This window comes from Neolamprologus multifasciatus, chromosome 7 (assembly GCF_963576455.1).
Source record: "Neolamprologus multifasciatus chromosome 7, fNeoMul1.2, whole genome shotgun sequence".
In the NCBI taxonomy this organism is placed as follows: Eukaryota; Metazoa; Chordata; class Actinopteri; order Cichliformes; family Cichlidae; genus Neolamprologus; species Neolamprologus multifasciatus.
Genome location: NC_140445.1, coordinates 59014663 through 59039823, shown reverse-complemented (window position 1 = coordinate 59039823; position 25161 = coordinate 59014663). Strand labels below are relative to the sequence as shown.

The following is a 25161-nucleotide window of genomic DNA, read 5'->3' as shown; positions in this document are numbered from 1 at the left end:
AAAATGGCACGCTGACCTCGTCTTGACTTGATTGGATGTTGTAAAGGGTTTTTCTTAGCTGGGGAAAACAGTCTGTCACCCTGTACTTTGTCTCTGTGGTCCCTCGGGCCGTTTGGTGTTGCTGAGCTCGTTGGTGTGTTCGCTCTTTTTAAGAATATACCAAATCGTTGATTCCAACACTCCTAAAGTTTTTGCTTTATCTCTGCTTTGTTTTCGTTTCCAGCCTAATGATGGCCTCCTTCAGTCACACCAACATCTCTTTGGACATCATACTGTGTAATACAGTCCAGATGTTCTCTGCTTAATTTTAATGAGGAAACTGGCCTCACCTGGCCATGAAACTGCTTGTCAGCCAATTGCCTAATTACTTTTTTTTTCCTCTGTAAAAGGGGGCCGTGTATAAAAATTATTTAAATTCCAAAACGGTTAATGCAGTGCTTTTGTAAAAACCCCTTGAATTAAAGCTGAAAGTCTGCACTTTAATCACATCTTGATAGCTTTATTTAAAATCCACTGTGCTGGTGTGTAGAGGCAAAATTTACAGTCCAAATACTTATGAGCCTGACTGTGTGCACACAGAGACTCAGAGATGATTCTGTGGAACTATGCACATCCAGCTTTACTAGTCTGGGTTTGCTGCTCAGTCCTATTATCATATAAATGTTCTTTGCATTATAACCACAAATTTATTAAAATTACAATGGAGGATAATGAGTATAAGAACTCTGGAGAAAATAATGACATCCCGTGCTGTGTGTCTATAGATTCCAGTATTAACTATTAATAAGAGAGACTCGCTTGACACCCCCACTCCACACACACCTTCTTGCTCCCACACATTCTCGCGCAGAGACCGTATCGTTTGCCTGCCTTTCCCCAACCTTTATTATGTTAATCAGTCCATCGATAGTCTATTTTTAGCCCTGAATCTCCACCACTCTGCTTCTCCCTCTTGGTGACTTCCTGTCTAATTATATAAATATGCGAATGAACACAGTTCACATTCTCAAACACACTTGCAAGCTGCTGTGGATGCACTGCGAGGTTAACCAATCAGCCTTTTACCCCCCTCTCTCAGTCTCCTTCTCTGTTGCTGCCTCTCTCTGTGTTTCTCTGCTTGCCACTCTTCCCTCCACTCTATAATTTAGCAAAGGTCTTTGTCCTCTTATCATCTCACACCCAGCTGAGTTATTTCAGTATATCATCTATTTTAGCTTTTGCTCTAAATGGACTTTCCTTGTTGTGTTTCTACATCGTCTCTCTCTGTTCTCTCCCCCCACACACATCCACAGAAAATATTCTGTAGTTCTTCGCTGTCAGGGTTTGAGGCAGACAGTGTTTTTCCCTCCCAGAGTGGCAGCTCCAAGGTTTTCTGTTTTATTGTGGATTTAAGTCATTTAAGCCATAAATCTCGGTGGTGCTTGTATTCCTGCAGCGTCACCTCTGAGAGGGTTGGATACACTGGCTGATTGTGATGCAAAGACCATTTTTGGCTCACAGCCGATTTTAACCTTTTATTAGCAAAAGCATGAAACCCAATCAATAGTCAACCGCAGCAGTGTATTTGGCTGTGTGAGAGCATCACTGCCTCCACTTTGTGGAGTCTGCTGCTATTTTTGGTTTTAATTTGAGCACCTGTGCAGTTGCGTCATTTATTAACTCTTTCCCCCATAAAGATGACATTTGATGACCCCTCTGCACTCTTAATGACAACGTTTGACACCCGTGTGTGGATATCAGTAAAGATGTAGTTTGATGATCATTAAAATAGTTTCCGGGTTTTTCCAAGGGTAGCTGCACAGGCGGAGACAGCCCTTACTAACTGGAAATATGATAGAAAAGATTTCAAGCGGTAAATATTTAAAGCATTGTTTAGGTCTTTGTGTCTTCACATGAAAAAATACGAAGAGAAAATTGCCAAAACCAAACTGAAGGAATTTCAGGGAAAGAAAAGAGACTGGTCGCTTTTCTTTACATGCTCCTTAGGTTACCATGTCCTGGATGAATGAGAACCTACACAGACAGTTACGGATTAAATTGTTTCTGCCTTCACTTTTAAAGTTTTCCCAGATACGAAAACTAAAGTTGGTAAGGTTAAGTGAAGATGAAGACAGGTGAAATATGGTAACAGAGGCAGAAGGAACAATGCTTTGATTTTTCTGGAAACAATGTTCTTTGTAATAAAAACTTCATAGGTATTTACTGGGAGGGAGGAGGAAGAGCACAGGAAAATGGGTAACGCACTCTGAGCAGAAATGTGTAAGGATAAAGGAGAAACGAGGAAAAGTCGGCCTATCTCAAACCCAGATATTCGATCAATATTTCCAGCTCAGATCCAACAAGACGTACTCCCTCCCTCTCTCCCACTCTGCCTCTCTCAGCTCAGTTGGTGTGTCCACTGAAGGAAGCTGTGGGAGAAGGCTATCAGCAGGTCATCAGTATGCCAGCAGGCTCTGCCTACTCTGGTGTGGGCAGAAGAATAATTTCAATCTGATCTTACAGATCAATAGCTGTACTCCGTGGAAGGCGACCAGCACCACCTGGCCAGCTGGGGATATTCAGCGTCGCACTGCACATGCCGTGGTGGTCCTCCTTTTTCTTCTTCTTCTTCTTCTTCTTCTTCTTCTTCTTTGCAATTGTTCTTTTAAAGCGTGTCTTTGCACCCAAGCGTGCTGCAGCTATTTGACTGTTTAAACTCGGCTCCACGAAAAAATATAAACACTCTGGTGTATGCATGGTTGCACATCATTTTGACATCAGTCCATGGCTACATGCCTCAACAGCTGAAGGTACCTGTAGTGAAAGAGGTTTATCTTCAGGGGACATGAGGTGGTAGAAAGAGTGTACGTGGAGAGGATTGCGGTAGATAAATACATCAGACACATGATTTTTGCTCAGGAGACTGGGATTTGTGTCCTCAGTCAAGCCAAGAATCACTATTGAGTCATTATTTTGTAGACCTCTTGCACGTCTTCTTTTCAGTTTGCTTTAGTATAGCAAAATATTTTTTTAAAGGAGTAACCACATTAACGCTAAAGACAGCCTCTCTGGTAATCTGCGTCTGTGTGCCTATGGCATTGTTGACATTGGTGTTAATATCATCTGCGCATGTGAGGCTGCGTTAGGGGGTGTTTGTGTTTTTGAAATTGTATCTAAAATGGTCACCTGACACTATGATGCAATCTTGTAAAATAACCCTCAAAAATACGTCATGTTTGTGGAGATTATGATGATAAATGTTTGTACAGACTGAGTCAGAGGAGTGATGAGTCAGCCAATGGAGGTGGGGAAGATTTTTATTATACCATATGAAATAATGCAATCCAGTATGAAAACATAAAAACTACAGCCTGAAATAAATTCCCATAAATTCCCATCAATACTTCTGAAGTTGGTGGAATATATAATATAATAGCCGAAGCAGATTTTCCCTTTCCCAAATGCAGAAATACAGAAGCAAATATGCACATTTGCCAAGAATGAGCATATTTGGACCTCTGCTTTTATTTCTTTTTTCTTCTATGTAAGTGTAGCTTAACTGTGGTTTTGGAAGCATCTCAGACGTTCACTGTTTTGAAGATAACAAGGATTATATATACATATATATTATTTACAGTTTTCCTCTTAAGTACAACCAAAAAATTGGACATGTGCTCAGTTTTATTGTTACTGCTAGCAGAATGGTGCTAGTTCATTAATATTTATGAGCAGACATGATCTATTTTTCAGGAAAAAAAAGCTTAAATTGTGTGTTGTTTAAAAGCAAAGCCTCTGCCAAAGTTTACATTTCTGTTCAAGCTTAATTATGCAGAAAAACTCAATTTTTGTAAGTTAAATAAACAAATTAACTGAATGTTTATTTTATGGATCTTAGAGCTCTTTATAAGTCTTAGTGCCCTTCACATCATTGTCAACTAATTCAATATTGATCTGAGTCCATCAAGTGATGGGAAGGGTGATACATACTCACAGCGACGCACACTGCACTCTCATTCCAGTGGGGTTGTGGACTCACGGTGTCCGACTGAGCTGTGATCAGCTTGGAGATGGGATTATTATGGGCACACTGGGCACTTTGCTAACATTCACAGTCAAAAACGCAAGTACACAGTATAATTCACACATTTAGACACACACAGAGAGAGAAAAGTACAAAAAAGACACCACAGTCTGTGCGCAGTGTGGCCATGTTTTAAAGTTTAATAGATGTCTGCCAGATATCTGATGTTCTTGGTGTTGCTTCCTCACTCATTAGGTGTTGCCAGGCTGCCATCTTTTGCTCCCAGTAGTGAAGTAAATACAGCTGAGAATGTTCAGTGGATGCAGTACAGGAATAAAGCAGTGACAGACGATCAATAGACATCTAATGATTAGTGGGAGAGTTAGAGGATGCTGCAGCCACCCCTCTCTCTCTGCATGCATGAGTGTGTCGTGTATGAGCCCACAGCACCTCATCTACCTGCTGTTTTAATCTCCCACAGCTCACACTTCTGCTGTGGTGCCTGTAAGCATTTTATACCCTCTGTTCATACCTGAGGACATGTACCCAATTTTAGCTTTCCAAAAACGTGCTTTTCAGACCTGTACACTTGTACGTGGCACAAATCGTACACTTTCTGGTAACCCACACAGCCAGATCAATCCGACTTAGCTGTTACACTGTGGACCCGAGTCCTGGGAACAGCTCAGAGCGGTCTCCCTGTCCGCTCCATACCAATGATTGTTTTCAGGCGTGATCGATAGAGAGCAGGCTTCAACGGCAGCATACTTTACTGAGCCCGAACTGTAAGTCCACTTGGCAGAGACACAAACACAGCACCTCATTAAACTCAAAACTCCCATTGCTGCCATCACAGAGCCGAGCCTCGACGCCGCCGCGCTGATGGAGATCTCCAGAGCACTGATGCAGGAAGGCTCTAATTGCTGCATGGTAATGTGGTGCGTCTGCATTCCTGCCGTTTCTACAATAATCCAATCGGCGCTGTATTGTGTGCTGTGTAAGGAGGTTTGAGTTATGCTTCCTAAAACTGCCATATTGATTCACTCATTACTAAAGAAGCATTGGATTGGCTCGTAGGAACTGAATAATGGTGGTTTGCTGTTGGTGTTTTGCTCTCCCTGCTCTTCTCTCGCTGTCTCTCACTGTCACTCACACACACAATTGTGTGAATGGATTTGGCTATCACAAGTGATGACTCCTCAGTCACCCACTTCTGTTCCATTTCCCTTCCCCTCCCACTTCCTCTCGTACACTTTGTAGCCTCAAATCTGCCGTCTTTTCCCATCCAGCCCTTTTTCTGAGCGCTTTCTCTGCCTTCCTGCCTTTTCTTCTCAAGTGCCCCATTTGGTTCTAATGACCTCTCCCTCCCTCCTCTCCCTTCCTCTTCCTCCTCGCCCTCTCTCTCTCTGTCTCTGCAGGTACCACCAGGCAACCTAAGGAGGGGGAGGTGCCAGGGGTGGACTACAACTTTGTGAGTGTGGAGCGTTTTATGGAATTGGAGCAAAGTGGAGCCCTGCTAGAGAGTGGAACCTATGAAGGTGAGCTCTGGGAATGCTGCTGTGCACAAAATAGGCTTCATCTGCAGGACAGGTACAGGTGCACGGGGAGGAAAAATGGGAACGTATGTTTCGGTAGTACCAGTTTTCTATTTTTAAAATGTTTATGTATATACATACACTGCTCAACAACATGCGTATATTTATTTGATTAATTCGATGCGTCAGGTGATGCTCAAATAAACAAAATGAGTCTTGTGCACTGATTTTATTCAGTATCATAGTTTCCTCCTGTGGTTGTTCAACAGTTTGTGTGTATGTGTGTGCGTGAGCTGGACGAAAGCCATTTCCAAGTCATGTCAAGTCTGTGCATCTCTGCTTTGCTACACTGTCAGGGATATGTCTACAGATGGGGGATTTGCTGGTTCAGTTGCCCAGAAGCAGTTTTATTTTTCTCCTCTGTGTGTGCAACTGAACACATGCACACAAATTGTGTGTGTGTGTGAATGTAGGGGATATGGGTGCATGTATGGTTATATGTGTGTTCCTGTCTTCATGTTCATGTCACAAGTGTGTGTCTGCAGTGTCCATTTCCCTTGACACCGAGCTTAGTTATACCCACTGGGGGGAACTGTCTCTTTCTGGGTGGCTGCACTAGAGGTGCTGCAACTCATTTTGTAATGCATAATAAAATAAGAGAGTGGAGATGGAAGAATCAGAGACTGGATGTATGCCGGGTAATATATCGGTGTAATTTGATTATGGAATAATTTATAATTTCATTAACTCAAATTACTGTTTTTTCACAATGTGAAAAAAAGCCTAAATTGCATAACTGAGAGATGGGCTTCATTTCTGTCTTATAAATTAAAGCAAGGATAGCAGTGAGTCTGGGTGTTTTGACAGCAGCATACGCTTTCACTGTTTCCTTGGAGACGCACTCACCTGTGACGTTTGTTAGCGTTACACACTGAAATGGTCTGGTTTTCCAAAGCACATCTCTGAACTGACCACCATGCAGTTTAAGGTTACTAAAGCATGATAAAGTCTTCTAACACCTGAGATAGAAGAATGCAGTAGACTGTGAGATTTAGATTCAGATAGCTCCTGTCCCAGTTTCTAACCACAGCTAAAAAGCAGCACTGGCTGCTTCACTTTCCAGGGTTACCGCGTATGACATGGTCCCCTTTTACAAAGCCAAATCTTGCTAAATTGCTAAATGTGGAGAACAATTCAAAAACCCCATTGCATATATTTTGTCAAATTATTTTGTTGTCGTTGTTGTTGTGTAGCTGCTCCGATTGTTTTTCCTTTCATTGTTTACACTATGTAAAAGGACAGCTTTCTTAATTCTGTGCTTTTCATGTGCAATTGTCTTCTCTTTGTGTAGAGAGAGAAACGAAGACTTTAAAAAAAGCAGACTACCAAAACAAACTCAGTGCCTTTAAGAGAAAAAAAATTAAATGCAGGCAGTGAGGGAGACTAAAATCAGACGCGGTCTGGACACTGTATTCCATGTGGGTGTACATGTGAATGCAAGAATTGGTGCACATAGGAGCTTACGTATGTGATCATGTGAGATGAGTCACAGCTGAAGGTGGATATTGAACTGTACAAAAACCACGATGCCTTCAGGCGTCTCAAGCATTCAAGATCAAGGGAAGAGTTTATTTTTAAAACTAACGTGGGGCATGAGGAGGGAATCTGGCCTAAACTTACCCCAGAATGCCTTAAGTTCTGTCAAGGATCTCTTCTTTAACCTTTCACAGGTGGGTGCTTGCTGCCTATGGGGCTTTATACTTGTGTCTTTGTCTACATGTGCCAGCGGGCGCAGATTTATATTTTTCACAGATTGTGGAGGAAGTGGTGGCTGTAATGCCTGTGCTCCTCCTGCTGCTCGTGTTGTCCTTTATTGCTGCCTCCTTCTCCCGTTCTTTGGTTTATGCTCGGTAGACTGGCGCTCATCTGTGATTAGTTTTTATGTAGTTAGCCATGTCAGTCCAAACAGTCAGCTGACTGTCTGGGCAGATGGAGGCAAACTAGATCCACAAAAGTCATAAAAAGCCATGCTGAATAAATTTGCTCAGCTTATAAATCAAAGTTTAGACAACCTGCATTCTTTCACGTTGCCTAATTCTGACTTTTTACCATAAAATATACTTGCAGTGTCGTATATTATTATAAAATAAAAAGCTCCAGTTCTTTAGAGCTGTTCTTTAGTTGCTTTTCCTTTATGTAATTTTAATTCAATTCAATTCAATTCAATTCAATTCAATTTTATTTATATAGCGCCAAATCACAACAAATGTCGCCTCAAGGCGCTTCATAGATACAGAGAAAAGCCCAACAATCATATGACCCCCTATGAGCAAGCACTTTGGCGACAGTGGGAAGGAAAAACTCCCTTTTAACAGGAAGAAACCTCCGGCAGAACCAGGCTCAGGGAGGGGCGGCCATCTGCTGCGACCGGTTGGGGTGAGAGAAGGAAGACAGGATAAAGACATGCTGTGGAAGAGAGACAGAGATTAATAACAGATATGATTCAATACAGAGAGGTCTGTTAATACATAGTGAGTGAGAAAGGTGACTGGAAAGGAAAAACTCAATGCATCATGGGAATCCCCCGGCAGCCTACATCTATTGCAGCATAACTAAGGGAGGATTCAGGGTCACCTGGTCCAGCCCTAACTATATGCTTTAGCAAAAAGGAAGGTTTTAAGCCTAATCTTAAAAGTAGAGATAGTGTCTGTCTCCTGAATCCAAACTGGAAGCTGGTTCCACAGAAGAGGGGCCTGAAAACTGAAGGCTCTCCCTCCCATTCTACTTTTAAATACTCTAGGAACAACAAGTAGGCCTGCAGAGCGGGAGCGAAGTGCTCTAATAGGGTGATATGGTACTACAAGGTCATTAAGATAAGATGGGGCCTGATTATTTAAGACCTTGTATGTGAGGAGCAGGATTTTGAATTCAATTCTGGATTTAACAGGAAGCCAATGAAGGGAAGCCAAAACAGGAGAAATATGCTCTCTCTTTCTAGTCCCTGTCAGTACTCTTGCTGCAGCATTTTGGATTAAATTTTAATCATTTAGAGGTTTAATTAGAGAAAGTACAAGATTTCTTTTATCATATAAAAGGACATGATCTATCCCAGAGGACTTACTTATATCTACATTTGAGGAGAAACTAAAATCTCCCCCCAATTCATTAAGTGCCGGCCTGCTGCTGCAGATGCCGATGACTATTATTGAAACCCAGCCCAACTTTAACTAATCTGTTATTCCTCCCACTTACACTCTGATAATGATTCTCCAAACATACTTCCACATTTCTGTCCAACATTACAGTTGTAGCTCAGGAAGAATCAGCTTAATTAGTGAGAACAAACAGCTGGTTTGGGCTTTAGGAGCCAGCAAACTAGTGAGTCAAGTAATCTAGTACAGAAGCAATGCAGACGTGTAATTTAACCCTAGGATGCTGTGCCTGAAAATGGATCTATCTTTTGAAACCAAATCCAGGTTTCTCCTTGCAGAAGAATATCTGTGTCTAGGTTTCTCTGCTTTTATTCAATGAAAGGTAATTAAATGCTTCTGCTAACTTGCTGCTGCTGTTCTGTATAAATCTTTCATAGGGGTTGTGTGTTGAGGTTACACAGAGTAACAAAGAAAGTAAAAAAAGAAAAAAGGCTGAGACAGACTAGGAAGTCTAAGCCCTGGAAATAAACTCATCAGCCACTTTCAAGTGCTCGTTAACACAAATATCTAATCAGACAACACGGCAACAACTGAATGCATTTAGGCTTGCAGACCTGGTTTAGACAAACTGCTGAGTGTGGCATGGTTGTTGGTGCCACATCTCTTTGGCTTAACCAAAAGAGTCTAAAAACAAAATAAGCCTTTTCTTGATTTCTGCTGAAATTTTAAATGGCAAGGTCAGAAATGAGCACTGTTTAAACACCACCACCTACCCGAGTATTGTTGCAGATCATGTGCACCCATCTATGACCACAGTGTGCTAGTCTTCTAGCTGGATAACACACCTGATCACAAAGCTCATCTCATCTCAAACTGGTTTCTTGAACACGACATAGAGTGCACTGTACTCTCATGGCCTCCACACTCACCTGATCTCAGACAAATCTGCAGCAGCTTTCGACGCCATCACGTCAATGTGGACCAAAATCTACTTTGAATCTGTGCGACAAAGAATTAGGCCAGTTCTGAATGGAAAAGGAGGTGCACGCTGTGAAAGATTGTGTAGTCGGGTCACAAAACAAAGTGACAGTTTAGGATGAACCTCTCTCGCAGTTTTTCTCCTGTATAAAATGTGACGTTGTAGAAGTCTGTAGGGCGTTTCCTCTGCCTTTGAGCGATGAAAAAGGGCGCGACAATGATTGGATGATAAATTTAGTGGACGATGCCGGGGGTGCCTCCTTTTCAGGAGATATGTCAGAGTTAGGAAACGCCGCCAATAGTAAAGAAATGTCATCATGGGGCAGAAAATAATTTTGCAAGTTAAATGATAAGGACATCGATGACACTGACTTCTATGTGTGGGGCATTATTTCCTGTCGTCTTAGTATTGTTGTTGTTTGTTTAGTCATTTTGTGGTGTCCAATTTTCTTTCTAAGCTGGTGTTTTTGTGGAATGGAATGGGAAATTGAGGGAGTTAGAAAATAGACAGCTTGTTGTTTTTTTTTCCCTGGGTTATTGTTTTGGGATCCTTGTTATGTTCTCTGTGATTAAAAAGCCTGTGTTCTGACTCCAGTCATGTTTTCAGACTAACGTCTATCAGAAGGCCTCTATTAAATGGAACTGCATATGCTTGTTCCTCGCTGAAACACCAGCCAGTGGGTAAATTGATTAGACTTAATAGAAATGATTTGTTACCAGGCAAAAACATGGCCTAAGTTATTTCTGCGGCACTGTTCAGACAGATGAATCTTTCATTTTGAAAGGCAGTCATCTGTTCAAAGCCACAGCTGTCTGCGAGCTGTGGACCTTCACTCCGCCTCCCAGACGGTGTGTTACATCACCTGGGATCCCACTTTGGTTGTGCATGTGGCCTCTAACACAAACGCTGCCTCTCTGCCCTCAGATAACTTCTACGGCACACCGAAACCTCCAGCCGAGCCGTCCCCGGCAGCCCCTCCTCTGAATGTGAGTGAGGCCCTGCTGCCCGGAGCCCGGCCAAGCGCCCAGGGCAAGAGAAAGAGGAACCAGTCAGTCAGCAACATGGAGCAGCGCGCCAGTCTGGAGCCGCCTGAGGAGGAGGAAGAGGAGAGCCCAGTTGTCAATGGCAACGGGGTGGCCATCACACCAGGTACTGTAGGATGAGTAAGAAAAATATGAATTTCCTGTTGATGCATGCCACATTTCTCTTTTACTCACAGCCAAAATTACATTCTGTTTCACAAGTGCCGTGGCCACAAAGACTTTATGTACTCATATTTCAGTGAGGAGAAAATAGAGTTTGAAGGCCTGGACTGTCCCCCGGGTTATTTGTTGCCGTCCTACTGGTATATTTGAGTCAAACCACTGACAAAGGCCAGTTGTCACAGCAGGTGATGCATAACCTGTATTGTCCCTTAAGTGGAAAATTAAGAGTGTCTTTTCCCTCTGAGTCCAGACTCATGGCTGCAATAGCCAAGCCAACTTTATTTATATAGCGCTTTAAACAACAAGTGCTGACCAAAGTAAGGACAGAATAAAAATAAAATAACAAAATACTAAAATTAATAAATAAATGATAATAAGTAAATAGTATATATATGTATATTTTTTAAAAAAGGAAAAAAATATGTACCTCCATCAGTTATTCCAACACTGCATGAACCAAAACTCTCAGGTTCTCAATAACCTTATGTTACACAACATGTATGCACAAGGGCACCTCTGTGTGCCCACCATTATCACTGTCCACAGTCCCATTTTTGGCATCAGCTCCAATCTCTCTTTCCTCAAGTTTCTTTGTCTCTCCTTCTGTCATCACGCTCCTGGCCTTTGTCCTTGCTTCTATTAATACCGTGACTTTTCTCTCTTCCCCTGCCACCCTCGTCCATCCTACCTCCAAATTGTTTATCTCTGTGGTCCTGTCCCTCCTGCCCTCTCTGCTTCCCTGTCTCTCTTTGTAGTCTTTGTCGTTATTGTATATATACACAGTACTTATTAAGCTCGTACTACAACCTGCTTACTGTTAAGTATAAGTTTGCTTTCCTGTCTAGTATGAATACTGAAAAAAAATTAACCAAAGACCAAGTGCACATGACAGATTAAACAAGACTTTAGCAGATAGTGTCATATATGGCTGATTTGGGCCCAAATACATGACTTGGGAGACAGGAAATTAATCCTGAACTACAACAAATTACAAAATAAAGGCTGTCGAAGAAGAAGGAATCCAAAAACTGGGTGGAAACAGTGCTAAGGACCACACAACCAATAGGAGCGAGGGAGGATGCGTCAAAGAGATGAGACAAATTGAGTCAATAAATACACAAGGTGATGTGAGCAAACAGGAAACACCTGTGAGGTCAGCTGAACTTAAGTGAGAAAACGAGACAAGGCATGTAAAACTAAATAGAAACCACAAGAAACAAAGATTAATAAAATAAAACAGGAAGTAACCGAACTGAACAGAAACACGGGCTTGACACAGAGAACTCAGGAGGGCAGGAACACAAACGGGAATGAAATCATGAGAAATGAGCTAAAGTATAAACAGACTACGCAGAAAGATAGAGAGGTGAAAATGTTAACCATACACAAAGAAATAAACTGAAGATATTTAGCAGACACAAGACCAAGGACCGTGACAGAGGATTGTGAAACACCATTGATTCTTCTTGAACTGTGAAGGTGATATAGTCAGATATTTTCATAATTTGACCTTCTAATATTTTAGCATTTTCATTGCACCTTCACAAAGTTACAACAGGAATACTTTAGATTTTGTATTTCTCACCTTGATCCTGTGCTTCTTATCGACTGCCTTAGTTGCCACCAGCTTTTCTTGTCACTCTAAAAATCGTCCCTTATTTCTGACTCAGTCTTTGACCCCTCAAGTCTCTGTCTTACCCTGTTTTTCAATTTCTGACATTTCTATGTTGTTGTTTTTTTCCTCGTTCTCATTGTCCTCAGACTCCATCCCCACCACCGCCCTCCCCCTCCTCTCCTGGGGCTTCATAGCTCTGCAGTGGCTTGGCTCTGACTCATGCTTGGCATGTGTAATGTGCATTCAGGTCTGCATGTGTGTACACGGTGTGTGAGAATAACTCTGTGTGTGTGTCTGTGGTCCACAGAGTCCAGTGAACATGAGGACAAGAGCACAGATGCCTCTGGGGAGGTTGCTGTTGAAGCGTCAATCCAGGCCCCAGCATCTGCTGAGCCTCCAACCGAAGGAGAGGAGGCCCCAAAATCTCCCTGCAAGTCCCCAACCAAAGTTCTAGATGCAGATGAGGAAGAGCTGGGTCCCCTGCCTGATAACTGGGAGATGGCCTACACTGAGAAGGGGGAAGTTTACTTCATAGAGTAAGCAATATCTTCTTATTAAATGAGGATATTTAATTTTTTGTGTGACATCTATACCATTCTAAGCATACAATGTAACTGTAACTGTTACAGGGATTTACTTATAAAATAAATAAATAAATAAAAGCTTAAAGCACATTCAATGTAAAGTACTTTGCAAAGTGCAGTTACTTTAAATTCATGGTTTATGTATGGCTGTGTGAAAACTTTATAGCTCTGACCTTGTGTTGAATAATTGATGAAACTCCAATGCTCCTAATCAGACAGGATACACACACACATAAATATATACACACACACACCACACACAAAAGTTTTGCCCTCTCATCACACCCTTCCTAATTAGTGTCTGAGGGCTAATTACCGGATTAATGACTGTTTAGTTTACCTTAGAAATCCCCTTGTTTCGCAGCGTCCCTGCACACGTACAAACACAGGTCATTACCGTTACTCTGCACTCCGCTCTTTCTCTTATCTCCTCTGTCTGTGTCTCGCTGACCTCGGTTTGCACCGTTCCTCCTTCCATTGCCATCGTCTACATCTGCCTCTTTCTTCTTCTCCAGCCACAACACCAAAACGACATCATGGCTCGATCCTCGGCTCGCAAAGAAAGCAAAGCCGCCAGAAGAATGCAGGGAAGACGGTGAGTGCGAACAACCTGATTTAGTTATTTTTTTCTCTCTTAAGCTTTAGTTTATCTGAAGTTCATCGCTTGGTGTTTGTGGAAGTGTGTTGTCTCTGCTGTTTGTGTACCACTGTTGTCTGCTCCAGACTCACAGTTGCAGCCTGTTTGCTCCTCTTGAGTAAAAAGAACACAAAAACACTCAAATTGAGATGTTTGTTAGTGTGCACTGCTCCCAGCTTTCTCCACAGGTTTTGTGGGGGTGTACTCGTACAGGAAGGTTGAAACCCAGACAGACTAAACTGGGCAAATAAACTCTCCCGGTTTAGATTTGTTGCTGAGAATGGATCATTAAGCATATGGTTGTCTTGCAAGATGTGCAGAGAGGAAGGTAGTTCTTTCATTAAATGTCCTTTTATTGCCTATCGGGCAAATGTTGAGAAAATAATGAACTTTAGAGCAAAACTGTATGTGCACTCAGCGAGGGGAAAATGTTTAAAGCTAGTTCAAATTCTAATTTAGAAAAAACGGAGATCTCTTCAGACTTTTTCAGCGTGTAGAAGTGAAAAGGTAAAGAATGTGAATATGAGAAAACTCTTTATAAACTGTAATAGGAGAAATATATTATTTGTAAAACTAAGAAAAAAAAAGTTTGGCTACTAAAGTAGAAATGATCAAACCAGGATGTGTTAAATGTTCTGTGTGTCCAAGAGCAGGTGGATGAGAGGTATATATGTGTGTCTGCATCTGTGGCTAGCAGCACATCTGCGTGATCACTGTGTGAAAGGAAAGCACCGCTTGCTTCACAAGGATGTAAACGTTATAATTATAGTTAGGACTGCACTGGTACACAGTGCTTAGCCAAAGGTATTTAGGCCACCCTAGTTGAATAGAGTTAGATCCACTAATTTGTTCAACAAAGTCAAAAGTTTGTAGTTTTCAAGTCAGAACTGAGTATTAAGCTGCTGACGGGTTTCGGATTTAAGATTTTCCAGCAACCTGTAGGGGCTGATTTATTATATTTGCATGAAAAAAACAAAAATTCCTGTCACAAGGATTTGATTGAATCTTGAAGCTGAAGAGCAAATGCACTTCAAGGAAAAACAGGCCTTTTGTCATGTGACGGGCTGTGTGGCAGGCAGGATTAGGAGCCCAGCACCAGACTCGTGAGAAAGGAACTGAATTTAAACACAACTTTATTGCTGTCATTTGACCGAGTTAACAAAATAATGATGGAGTGGCACACGGACACGAGACGTGTGACTTTCAAAATAAAACGGGAAGTAACACTGAGACCAGGACTAAGACACACAAACCACACAGACATGAGGACATTACTGGGGAAAGAGGAAGGGACCATTAAAGATAAACTAGAACACAGACTACAAACAGAGGGCAAGACTATGAGAAACTGGACACAGAAGACAGCTGGGATCATAAGAAAACACAATAAACTAAAGACCAGAAACAAATAGAGAACCAGAATCACAATCCACACATTCCAAAAGAGCAAATCATGAGACCACATTGAAGATCCAGGTCCACGATGCCTTTACATTGTGTGAGGACTAAAGCAGGGACAGATGGGAAAAATGAACTTCATACACGGAGCAGGGCAGGTTGTATTCAGACGGCCTGAGAATGAGTCGAAGGTGCCAAAGGGAAAGAAATGCTTCAGTTATTATTTTTTGTCATCATTAACTGAACAAAACAACTCAATAATTTAATAAAAAAAAAATTAAATTAAGACCTTGAATAAAAATGACTGGCCTGTAACCATAACTGCGTGCTTCAGAATGTATCACTCCAGTATAAAACACAGTTTATTGTGTTTTAAAGTCTGGAGAGTTCAGCTGCTCTAGTAAAGACATAAATCTTTTACAAACAAATTACCTATGGAGATTTATTGTTGGCGAAAGGGCCAATTTGTTACCTTAAAAAAGCTGGGCAGTGCAGTTTTTAGCAAACATTACTCAAACAGGAGCAAAAAGTGTATTTCTTTGGGATTATTTGCCACTGAGGATGAATACGTTTCGGCTGGTCCAGTGTAGCAGCTCCGAAACCTTTTGGTGTGTTTGATCCTCGTGATATGTTCACTGTCAGGGAGCATTGACCTGACCTGTCACTCTCTGTCTTGAATAAATGTTTCGAGGCCAAAGCAGTAACCTCTGTCCAGGAAGGAAGAAACAAAGGTCTCAAAAACGGTGTGTTATTAGTCCTCTCTAACCTGTTTACGATTTCGTGGCCCTCGTGTTTAGAGCACGAGAATGGTATGTGTGGACGAGAGAAGAATAAGGTACAGTTTATTAGCTGGTCAGATTAGGTAATTTATTGATTTACTGCCTTTTTTTTATACGTGTCAGCATCATTATCTTTGGGGTTTGTTTAGAAGCAGTTTTAATGAAGCAAAGCAAAAATCGACTCTGACAACACAGAAATTTTTAGGAAAGATTTGCATCCATTATTCTGCTACACATTGAAGCGCAGTGGTGATACAACGTGATGAGATGTATGACGATAAGGTGATCTAACGTCCCTGCTGCTGTCACAGCCGGCCACTGAATTAGTTTGTGATGTGATCCGCCAGAGCAAGCTCTAAATCGATAGCTTCTACCTCTCCTCTGTTCTTCATCCCTTCAGTCCTCTCCCTAACCTCACATCTCCCCCTCTCTCCCCTTTCAGTCTCTCTCTTCAGTTTCTCCTGTCTTTCCTTCACTCTCTGCCTCGCTATCGCTCTTCCTCTTCCCAGTAAAGGCCCAGACTGTGACAGGAATTCTAATAACGGCGCTCAGCTCTGCACAAACTGGCTCTTACTCTCTCTCACACACACACACAATAAGTTGTTGGTTCAGACTCTTTTCACGAACATGGCTGACAGTACTTTAGCTTTGCTGTGGAGGATGTCTGTAAAGTTTCTGTCAGATCCGATTACGACTTTATCTTTTAGAAAGGCATCAGGTCCCGTTGTGCTTAGCAGCTGCTACAATAGCTTATGGAGCTCCATGTAATCTCTTACTGAAAATTTGTTTCATGCTCTGTATGTAAAAGTGGACGTAGGCAAAGTGGCGCCTCCCAGTGGTTTGGGAGAAACTCTAATGAACCTTCAAGTCTAACATTTCGGTGTCGCCATCTTTTTTTTTTTTGTCTTTTTTAAAAACATTTACATACATTGCTGTGCAAAAATCTCGAGCCTGCCCCTCAGGGAAGAAGACTTTCTTTTAGTTTTTTTAAAGTCATGAACAATAGTTCTCCAGACTTGCAGGTCTTGCAAGTAGTTCTTTGGACATTGGTTGCTTTTTCACTCATTTTCAGTCCAGTCCTTGTACCTTACCATTTTCAGAGAAATGTTTTTTGTTTGTTAAGCCACTTAGCACTGACCTTTGACTCATTCAAGCGTAAAAAAGGCACTTAACTTAACAGACAGCTTAAAAAATGCAAAACATAACACAGTTTGTTTGACAGGCATAAAATTGTTTGGGTTTTTTGATTCCCCCCAAAAAACCTGTTAGCTGAAAACTTGGTATATCTCAGGATGGTGTGCAGTGTGTCTTTAAAAAAATTAGGAAACTGGACAAGTGGAGGACAAAAGAAGTGCCAGGGATATTAAAAAAGAGCAGAAGAACAGTATCTGAAAGTCATGTTCTTAAAAAATAGGAAAAAATATTGTGCGAAGACCTGACACAGATCTGACCTGCACCTGGACTTTTAGGTACAACAGTGAGTGTAAAACACGGTGCAGGCAATGCAACACTATCTGGAAGCCATTTGATTGGCAATAGCATCATTGTTAGCATGACAATGATCCCAAACATACATGGATAAACCCCACACCCCACACTCACAGAGTGTTTTTTTCTGGACACAAAATGGAACAAAAAGCAGCTGACATCCAAAGACTTCCCTTCAAGAAACCAGCAGAACTTAATTGAAGACACCCATTTTGGCTCAAGACTTTTGCACACTACTATTTTTCGAGAGGACTGACGCGCTAGTAGAGTCACCCTCTAGTGGCCATTTAAGAAACTGCAGTTTTTGACACTTTATTTTACTTTTCAGTTTCTTTCTTTTTGCCTTCACTGTGTGAAGTTGAGTTATCTTTTTTCTTTTTTAATCTTTTGCTGTGCCTGTTTCCGTCTTCGGAGGAAGCAGTTGTTAAAGGAATTTAATGCTTAAGTAATCACTACTGGCAGAGGAATTTGGATCAAAGACTGTTAGCAGAGCATTTGTGAAGGCCCTGGATGACACATCACGTCCTCTCACAGCACCTATGAATTAATGTCTTCCAGAAAACAGGTTTAGATGCCAGGAAATTTTCTTTTTTGGTATATAAACAGCTAAGCAAGCACATGGGATGACAGAAGGATATGTAGTAGTTTAATCCAGCATCCCCATCCTTACATTACTCGCACTGTTCTTTTTTTTTTTGTTATGGTCTCCTGTAGCTCTTGGTTATATACTGTTCTGCCAGATTTTTGATGTTTGTGCAATACCTTGGTGCTCCCGCTGTAAAACATGTGATAATTTAAAAGCATTTTTCCATTTTTGCCCACTTTAATGGACATGTAATTTTCAGATGATGAAATATGCATGAAAGCAAGGATATCAAATTATGCAAGGGGCGTGAATAAAACAATAAATGTGGGATGGGAACATCAAGAAGAGGTGGTGCTGTTTTTAACTGCCCCTCTGCCTGAAGGATTTCCCAGAGTCTCATAGCCTCAGGCAGGAAACAGAAAAATATTCAGACACACTTTCATCAGTGCTTTTTTTTTCTTCCTTCTTCCCTCTTGTTATTCCCTTTCTGTTGCTTCCACGTCTGGTCTTTTTGCTCCACTTTCCTTGAGCATTTCATATCCTCATTCGCTATTCCCTTTCCCTTCACTTAGCCTCTCTGTTCTTTTGCTCCCATGCTGCATTTTTGGCTGAGTTTGAGAAGATGCCTGTTTGTGCTGGATGTGTTTGCACAAATTTACAACCATTGTGTGCATTGTAATGTATGTATTTGCTGAGACTCAATCCAAGAGTTCAAAGGCTTGTCACCTCAGATCTGGTTCTCTTTGTCAGTGAGTCTTTTGTTGCATAACTCAAGCCCATATCCCTTCTCTCGCTCAGAGCAGGAAAAAACAGGACAAGCTTCAAGTCCCTCCAAGAGTTGTTTTCAATTCTGCCTTACATACGCACTCAATCCCTGCGTCATTTTCCAAGTAATCCCAGCGCTGTCGACAAAAACATACTGTTTATTGTCATTCAGAGGCGGGATTTCTCACTAAGGCCAACGTCACAGTGTCAAAACCATGTTTGCAGCTAGCAGCGATAGATGGAAATGGGTTCAGGCTTGCATACAAAGAGCGCTGAAGCACGCTCTCAGAGAGCGAAGCTAAAAATGTTACCTCAGAGTTTCATCACTGTTATTACACTGAGTCATGTCTGGACCACGACCATTTCTCTGTCTCGAGTTTTTCTCATCTTTTCACTCTCATTTTTCTGCAATCACTGTTTTATACATTTCTGTCTTGACAGCTCTTTTGTATTTTCTGTCTATGCTGTCTAGAGCTAGACTGTTTTTTTTTGAAGTTTTTTAGTTTCTGCAGTTGGTCAGATAATTAGTTTTAATATGCCAGGTTTTACTATTTTGCTGATGCTGCAAACCAAATGATTTATCTGTCATTACAATTATAATTTCTAGTTAAAATGATGTTGAAAATCCTTTTTTGCAGCCCTACATGGAAATCTTGTGGAATTTGTATTTCTTTGAGTTTATTCTTGAAGTCATTGTTGGCTTCTTTGCTGTCAGATGAGTCAGATGAGTTCATTGTATCTGCTCGTGGCTTCCTGTTGGTCAGAGAGACGTTTTGTGAGAGGGAAGATGAGTCATCTAATGCAGAGGAATCACAATTAGACTTTATGTCAAGAGAGACAGCAATACACATACACACTAATGAGCAAACACAAGTGAGCCCCCTCAATGCTCACGCTATATTCAGACACACGAGGAATTTGATTTAATGTCAGAGATGACGACACATTTCAGCCATTTTTAATACACGCACGCACTTCCCCCACATACACGCACGCACACACCGCAAATATAGACTCGATTGAATGCTTAAAAACACACATAAACACACACACACACACCCCTCGCTCTCTGTATTGCCGCGGCAGGAAATAGAGACAAGACAGAGCCCTCAGCTCGGGCGAGGGGGGGGTTTCCATGGAAACTGTCTCCCTTTCAGTTCAGGGGGAGGGAAAGCGACTAGTGGATGACTTGGGCTGACATTTAAGGTGGCTCGTGGACAGGGTGGTAAGGAATTTAAGGTGGTTTGAAGTATGAATCCATCAGGCTTTTTCACCTCGAGGATGAGAAGGGTCATTTAAGGTAATGGCGGTGCGGCACGGGCGGCTTGAGCAAACAGTAAAGCAGAGGAACGATAATTGAGGCGTGCAGCCCTTTCACCTTGGGCTGCACAGTCAGCATGCTCAGCAGCAGGACACACACACACAGACTGACACATTCACACATGGATTATTTATATCTACATCGCAGATCTGTTCATAATTTTATTACAACGCGGGGGGATGATGTCGCTGTATCAGTATCACACGGACCAAATAATTGTAAAAATAATAGGACTGATGGTGGGTGTGGGTGGGTGTGTGACTCTTTAAGTGGGTCAGGCTGTGTTTTGGATTTGTACTGTTTAAAAAATGTCTCTTTTAATACCTGAATTATGTGCTTTTATGTTGCTTTGAGGAAATCTAAATATGTTGTTTTATGTTCAGTGTTTTCACAACAGTTTCCACAAATTTCCTCCAAATTTAATGAAACGTTCTTCTGCTTAGAGGCAGAATCAATAAATGACCTCACATTATTAATTAATCTATAAAGCAGCATGTACACACATCGACTGATTGGTTTTTGTTCTAAAAACTATTGAGTGTGGAAACTCTTGTGCTTCACAGACGTTTTACTACATTACAAACTTCTTTACAGGATAAATAATCTGTAAAATCCTCAGAAAATTTTGATGTTTTGAACTAAGATATTTTATGTTAATACAATTATAACAATTATATTTTTACAGGGGGATTTTTAAAGTTGACCAAAGAACCTGATCACCAAACAAATAAAATTATTATCAGCCCAGGAACTCGTTTTAAACTTTTTGTGCTTTACAGATTTTAATAGTCAGTGCTAGAAATACATTTTGGTCAGTCCTAAAGTTAAAAACCAAGTCTTGAAACTGTTGTGCAAACGAGTGAGGTATAAAGCAAAACCGCTAACCCACACACACACCACAGCCACACACCTTTCCATTACAAATGCAACAGCGTTACACACACTAGGCCCATGTTTTTATTCGCCTCCCTCGGTGCTTCTCTTCTAGCCTCATCTGTAATCTGTGTGACAGTAGTTTTGTTCTTTGTTCATCACCTTTGCTTTATTAGTGGTGGAAAGTGACCGTCTACAGTCGTGTGAAAAATGCATTTTTTCACTAGACTCCATGCAGTCCTCTGAAAAACTAAGTACAACCTTGCTGCTAGAAATTAAGCAGGTAAGCACCAACCAAGCGCTGCTAATCAAATGCACTTGGTTAACTGATCATCAGTAAGTTTTGGCAGTTTGCTGGTTTGGAGCATTCAGGTGTGGACGTCCCAATAAATTTATCCCGAGGTCAGACCATGTAGTGATCAGGGAAACTCAAAATACCCAAGAGCTAAATCTCAGACTCTGCAGGCCTCAGTTAGCATGTTAGATGTTAAACTTCATGACAGCAGAATTAGGAAAAGAGTGAACAAGTATTTAAAATGTAGCCAAAATACAAACCCAAAAGACTTCTGGAACAGTTGTCAGCACGGTGCTGATGACTTGGGCTTGTTACACGGCAGCTGCACTTTGAGTCATTAAGTCCACCATTCTCATCGCATGTCAAAGTATTATAGAGTCAAATGTGGGACCATCTGGAAAAAAGCTTAAGCTTGGCTCAAAATCAGTTGTGCAACAGAACAGTGCTCACAAGCACAGCAGCAAGTCTACAACAGTGACTGAAAAAGGAAAGAATCAAGGTGTTGCAATGGTCCACTCAAAAGTCTGTGGTGGGACCTCAAGCGAATGCCTGCAAACCTCAATGAACTGAAGTGATGTTGTAAAGAAGAGTGAGCCAAAATTCCTCCACAATGATGTGAGAGACTGATGAAGTCGTCCAGAAAACGATTACTTAGAGTTATTGCTGCCAAAGCTGGTTGTATAAGCTACTGAATCATGGGGTGTACTTAGTTTTTCACAGATTTCAGCTATAAATTACACGAATGAGACTATTTAAGACCCGAAGATAAATAATACGAGAAATAGGATGAACACTTCAAGAGCACTAATGCTAATGAGACATGCTATATATCCGGTATATGTCTGAGTGGGAGGGAAACAGATGGACTGTTGCTGAGTAGGTGTGTGTGTTTTTCTATGTTAGCTCAATCTTATAGTGCAATTTAAACCCACCCTTGTGTTTCTTATAGCCTCCTGCAAGCTGAGTGCTAAACCAGAAAACCAAAACATCTTGAATTTTGCAAAAACCGGCAGAGGGAGCTCACAACAACATGTTGTACAAGGTGTGTTTGGCATGATTGTGCACCACAGTGGAAAGTTAGAAGTAAATTAGAAGAAAACGGCATTGAGTACAGGAGTTTGTGCAGCGCCTTGACCCAGTTCTTTTATAATAGAGAGAGGAGAGATAAATCAGTGAAGGGATGGATGAAGTGAGAAGGGAACAGAACCAGAGGAGGGAGAGGAGGAGACAATTAACACAACAGCCACGGAAGCTGTCCAAGGCGAAAACAAGTGGGTGGGTGAAGGAGACGAACATGAAGTAGTATGTTGTTGATATTTGGCCTTGAAGGATTTGTGCTCACGATAACAGGCGGAGAAAGAAAAAAGAAAGAAGGCAGGCCGAGGTGTCAGATGATTTTTAATGTTCTTTTCCTCCCACCCTGTTTTGGGCTGACGTCTTTGTTGTGATTCGCGTCTCCATGAAGAAGCCACCACTGCAGATCGAAGTGCTGTCTGTCTATTAAAGGAGCGCTTGGGAGCGTCTAGCTGTGAGCTCGGAGATTCATGCCGTCTCCCCTCAGTGGTTCAATTTAGAGTCTACCTTCCTTCCCTCAGCTCTCAGCATTGACTGACTTCATTTCCCTTATCTGGTTTTTCTTTCCCTCAGAGCTGCCCTACGGCTGGGAGAAGATAGATGACCCCATCTACGGCAGCTACTACGTAGAGTAAGTTTCCCCGTTGTCTTTGGATAAACCAGCCACTCTGGACTAAAACAGGAAATGCATTTCCATGCGCTACAACGCCTTGTTATGAATTATAAATGACTCAATTCCCATTTCTTTTTCATATATTACAGCTATTTTATTAAAGCTTTAAAGTAAAGCGCTTGTTTATGAGGGCTTTCCTGCAGGTTATATGACAAACACACTTTTTTGTTGCTCTTTTTATTCAGATACAGTTTTAAGAGGCTGCTGTTTTTGTTTTGTCATTAGCTTTACAAAATGTACTTATTTATATAATTTAATTGCACCTAAGAATTACTAAAGGAATTATATTTTACACCCAAGTCATAACCATAGTCATGAAATTTAATGCATTATTAAATTTTAACAAACTGTAGCTGCAGTTGCCAGTAACGCTGCATTGTGTTTTTACAGATTTGTATCAGAATTACAGACTAGATAAACTAGCTTTGTGTTGTTAAGCTGTTACAGTGATCATGGTTGCAAACACCTGCCAGACATTAGTTTTACATCCAGCAGAAACATGTCCCACAGATATTTTCTGGCAATTTATCTCCACCCTTCTGCTGTTTTTACTTGAGTAGAGTGCTAATATTTACTAGCAACAGCAGCTGAAAATTTGACTAAGAGCTGGGCTGTCAGCAAGACTAACAACCCTTTCCTTCAACAAGGAGTTATTTAACTCGGCAGATTTTTAAATGTTGGTGATTTAAAACGTGGAAAGCTGCTATTTTATTTTTTTATGAATGAGCACTCACTTTTGGCACTTGAATACCTCTGAATACAAGGTTCACAAAAATCTAAAAATAAAAGCACGATTGCTGTGAACACATTTCTAATAAAGCATTGCACTGTGGTATTTCTGTTGGCTTTCAGAGAGGCTTTAATCTGTCCTTGTTCATAATTTGTGACAATGCACTGTATTTACAGTCACATCAATAGAAGGACTCAGTTTGAGAACCCGGTCCTGGAAGCCAAGAGACGCCTGGAGCAGCAGAGGCAGATGCAGAGCCAGGGACTCTCTGCTCTACCGCTGCCTACTATTTACAGAGGTACAATTCCACACCGTGTGCAGTACTTACATGAAAACATGCTGACAGGCTCACGCAGTTGCACAAATATGAAAATGCCATGACTGCAGAAAGAATGTGTGTAGCACATAGCCTTGGTCTTGAGGCCATCTCACGCTAATGCATTTTTGAAATAATTACACATTTTCCCTCCAGTGCTGAAATTCTGGATTGAATACTTTGCATTTTCTTCCTCTTTTCACGGCTTATGTCATAGAGTGGGCTGTTTCACGAGTGTTTGATGGGGCAGATTAACAGTGTCACAGTGTACAGGGTCGAATGGAAATCACAGGCAGTGCGGGGGACAGAGAACATGCCAGCCTTAAGGCCCCTAGTGGTCTAAGCCAGGCATGCGTATGATGACATACTACAGCAGGACATTATTACTCCTTCATCTGAGTAAAAACTGCTTTTCTCCAGCAAGATTATCAGGATATTGTATCTTCAAGTTTCGGCATTAAGAAGAAAATTACAATAGATGCATCCAGTGTTGAATAAATCATGTAAAAGCAAAAAAAATGACTTAATAACACAATGTTCAAAATTTCTAGAAATGAAAATATGGTGTAAATTTGTCCCTCACAATTTTGTCCAAATGCAGAGAAGCCATTGTTTACGAGGGACCCAACCCAGCTGAAGGGCACCTTCCTATCGACAGCCCTGCAGAAGAGCAACATGGGATTTGGCTTTACAATTATAGGAGGCGACGAGCCCGACGAGTTCCTGCAAGTGAAGAGCGTAATACCAGATGGACCTGCTGCTCAGGATGGAAAAATGGACACAGGTAATTATATGTAGCGTGCAATTTTGACAACTGGTTTCGAAATAAATTGAGGTTTAAACAAACTGCAAGCTGTCACCGCTGTCACTGCTGATAGTGTAATTCTGTGTTTGTAGAAATGTTTAAGCACTCCCTCATTACTGTGACACCTCAGTGTTATGGACCTTTATCTTTTTTCTCATGGCAGATCAAATACAGAGAGCTTTTTGCTGCCAGGAGTTTGAATTTTTACCTTTCTGTTGGCAGGTTCTGTCAACATGTCTGGTTCCTAAAAAATCCACAGAAAACAGCAGTGTTAGTATTCAGTGCATTTTTGAGTTACTGTGTAACTTTTAGCAACAAAAGTCAGAACAAATCCAGAGATGTCATAGCATA

The 25161-nt window shown here is 41.4% G+C and overlaps 1 protein-coding gene across 5 annotated transcripts in view; it reads left to right on the top strand.

Annotated features, from left to right (window-relative positions):
• The window catches only part of magi2b (membrane associated guanylate kinase, WW and PDZ domain containing 2b), a 90984-nt gene that overhangs the window by 43037 nt on the left and 22786 nt on the right, over positions 1-25161 (top strand). For 3 of the 5 annotated variants that reach the window (XM_085167987.1, XM_085167988.1, XM_085167990.1), the window contains exons 3-9: positions 5419-5538; positions 10591-10815; positions 12794-13022; positions 13586-13665; positions 22860-22917; positions 23866-23987; positions 24607-24789. In XM_085167987.1, coding sequence (XP_085024113.1) covers positions 5419-5538; positions 10591-10815; positions 12794-13022; positions 13586-13665; positions 22860-22917; positions 23866-23987; positions 24607-24789 — 1017 coding nt within the window. Of the gene's footprint in view, positions 1-5418; positions 5539-10590; positions 10816-12793; positions 13023-13585; positions 13666-22161; positions 22255-22859; positions 22918-23865; positions 23988-24606; positions 24790-25161 lie in introns of all 5 variants that reach the window. The other 2 variants (XM_085167986.1, XM_085167989.1) reach the window with 1 other exon arrangement.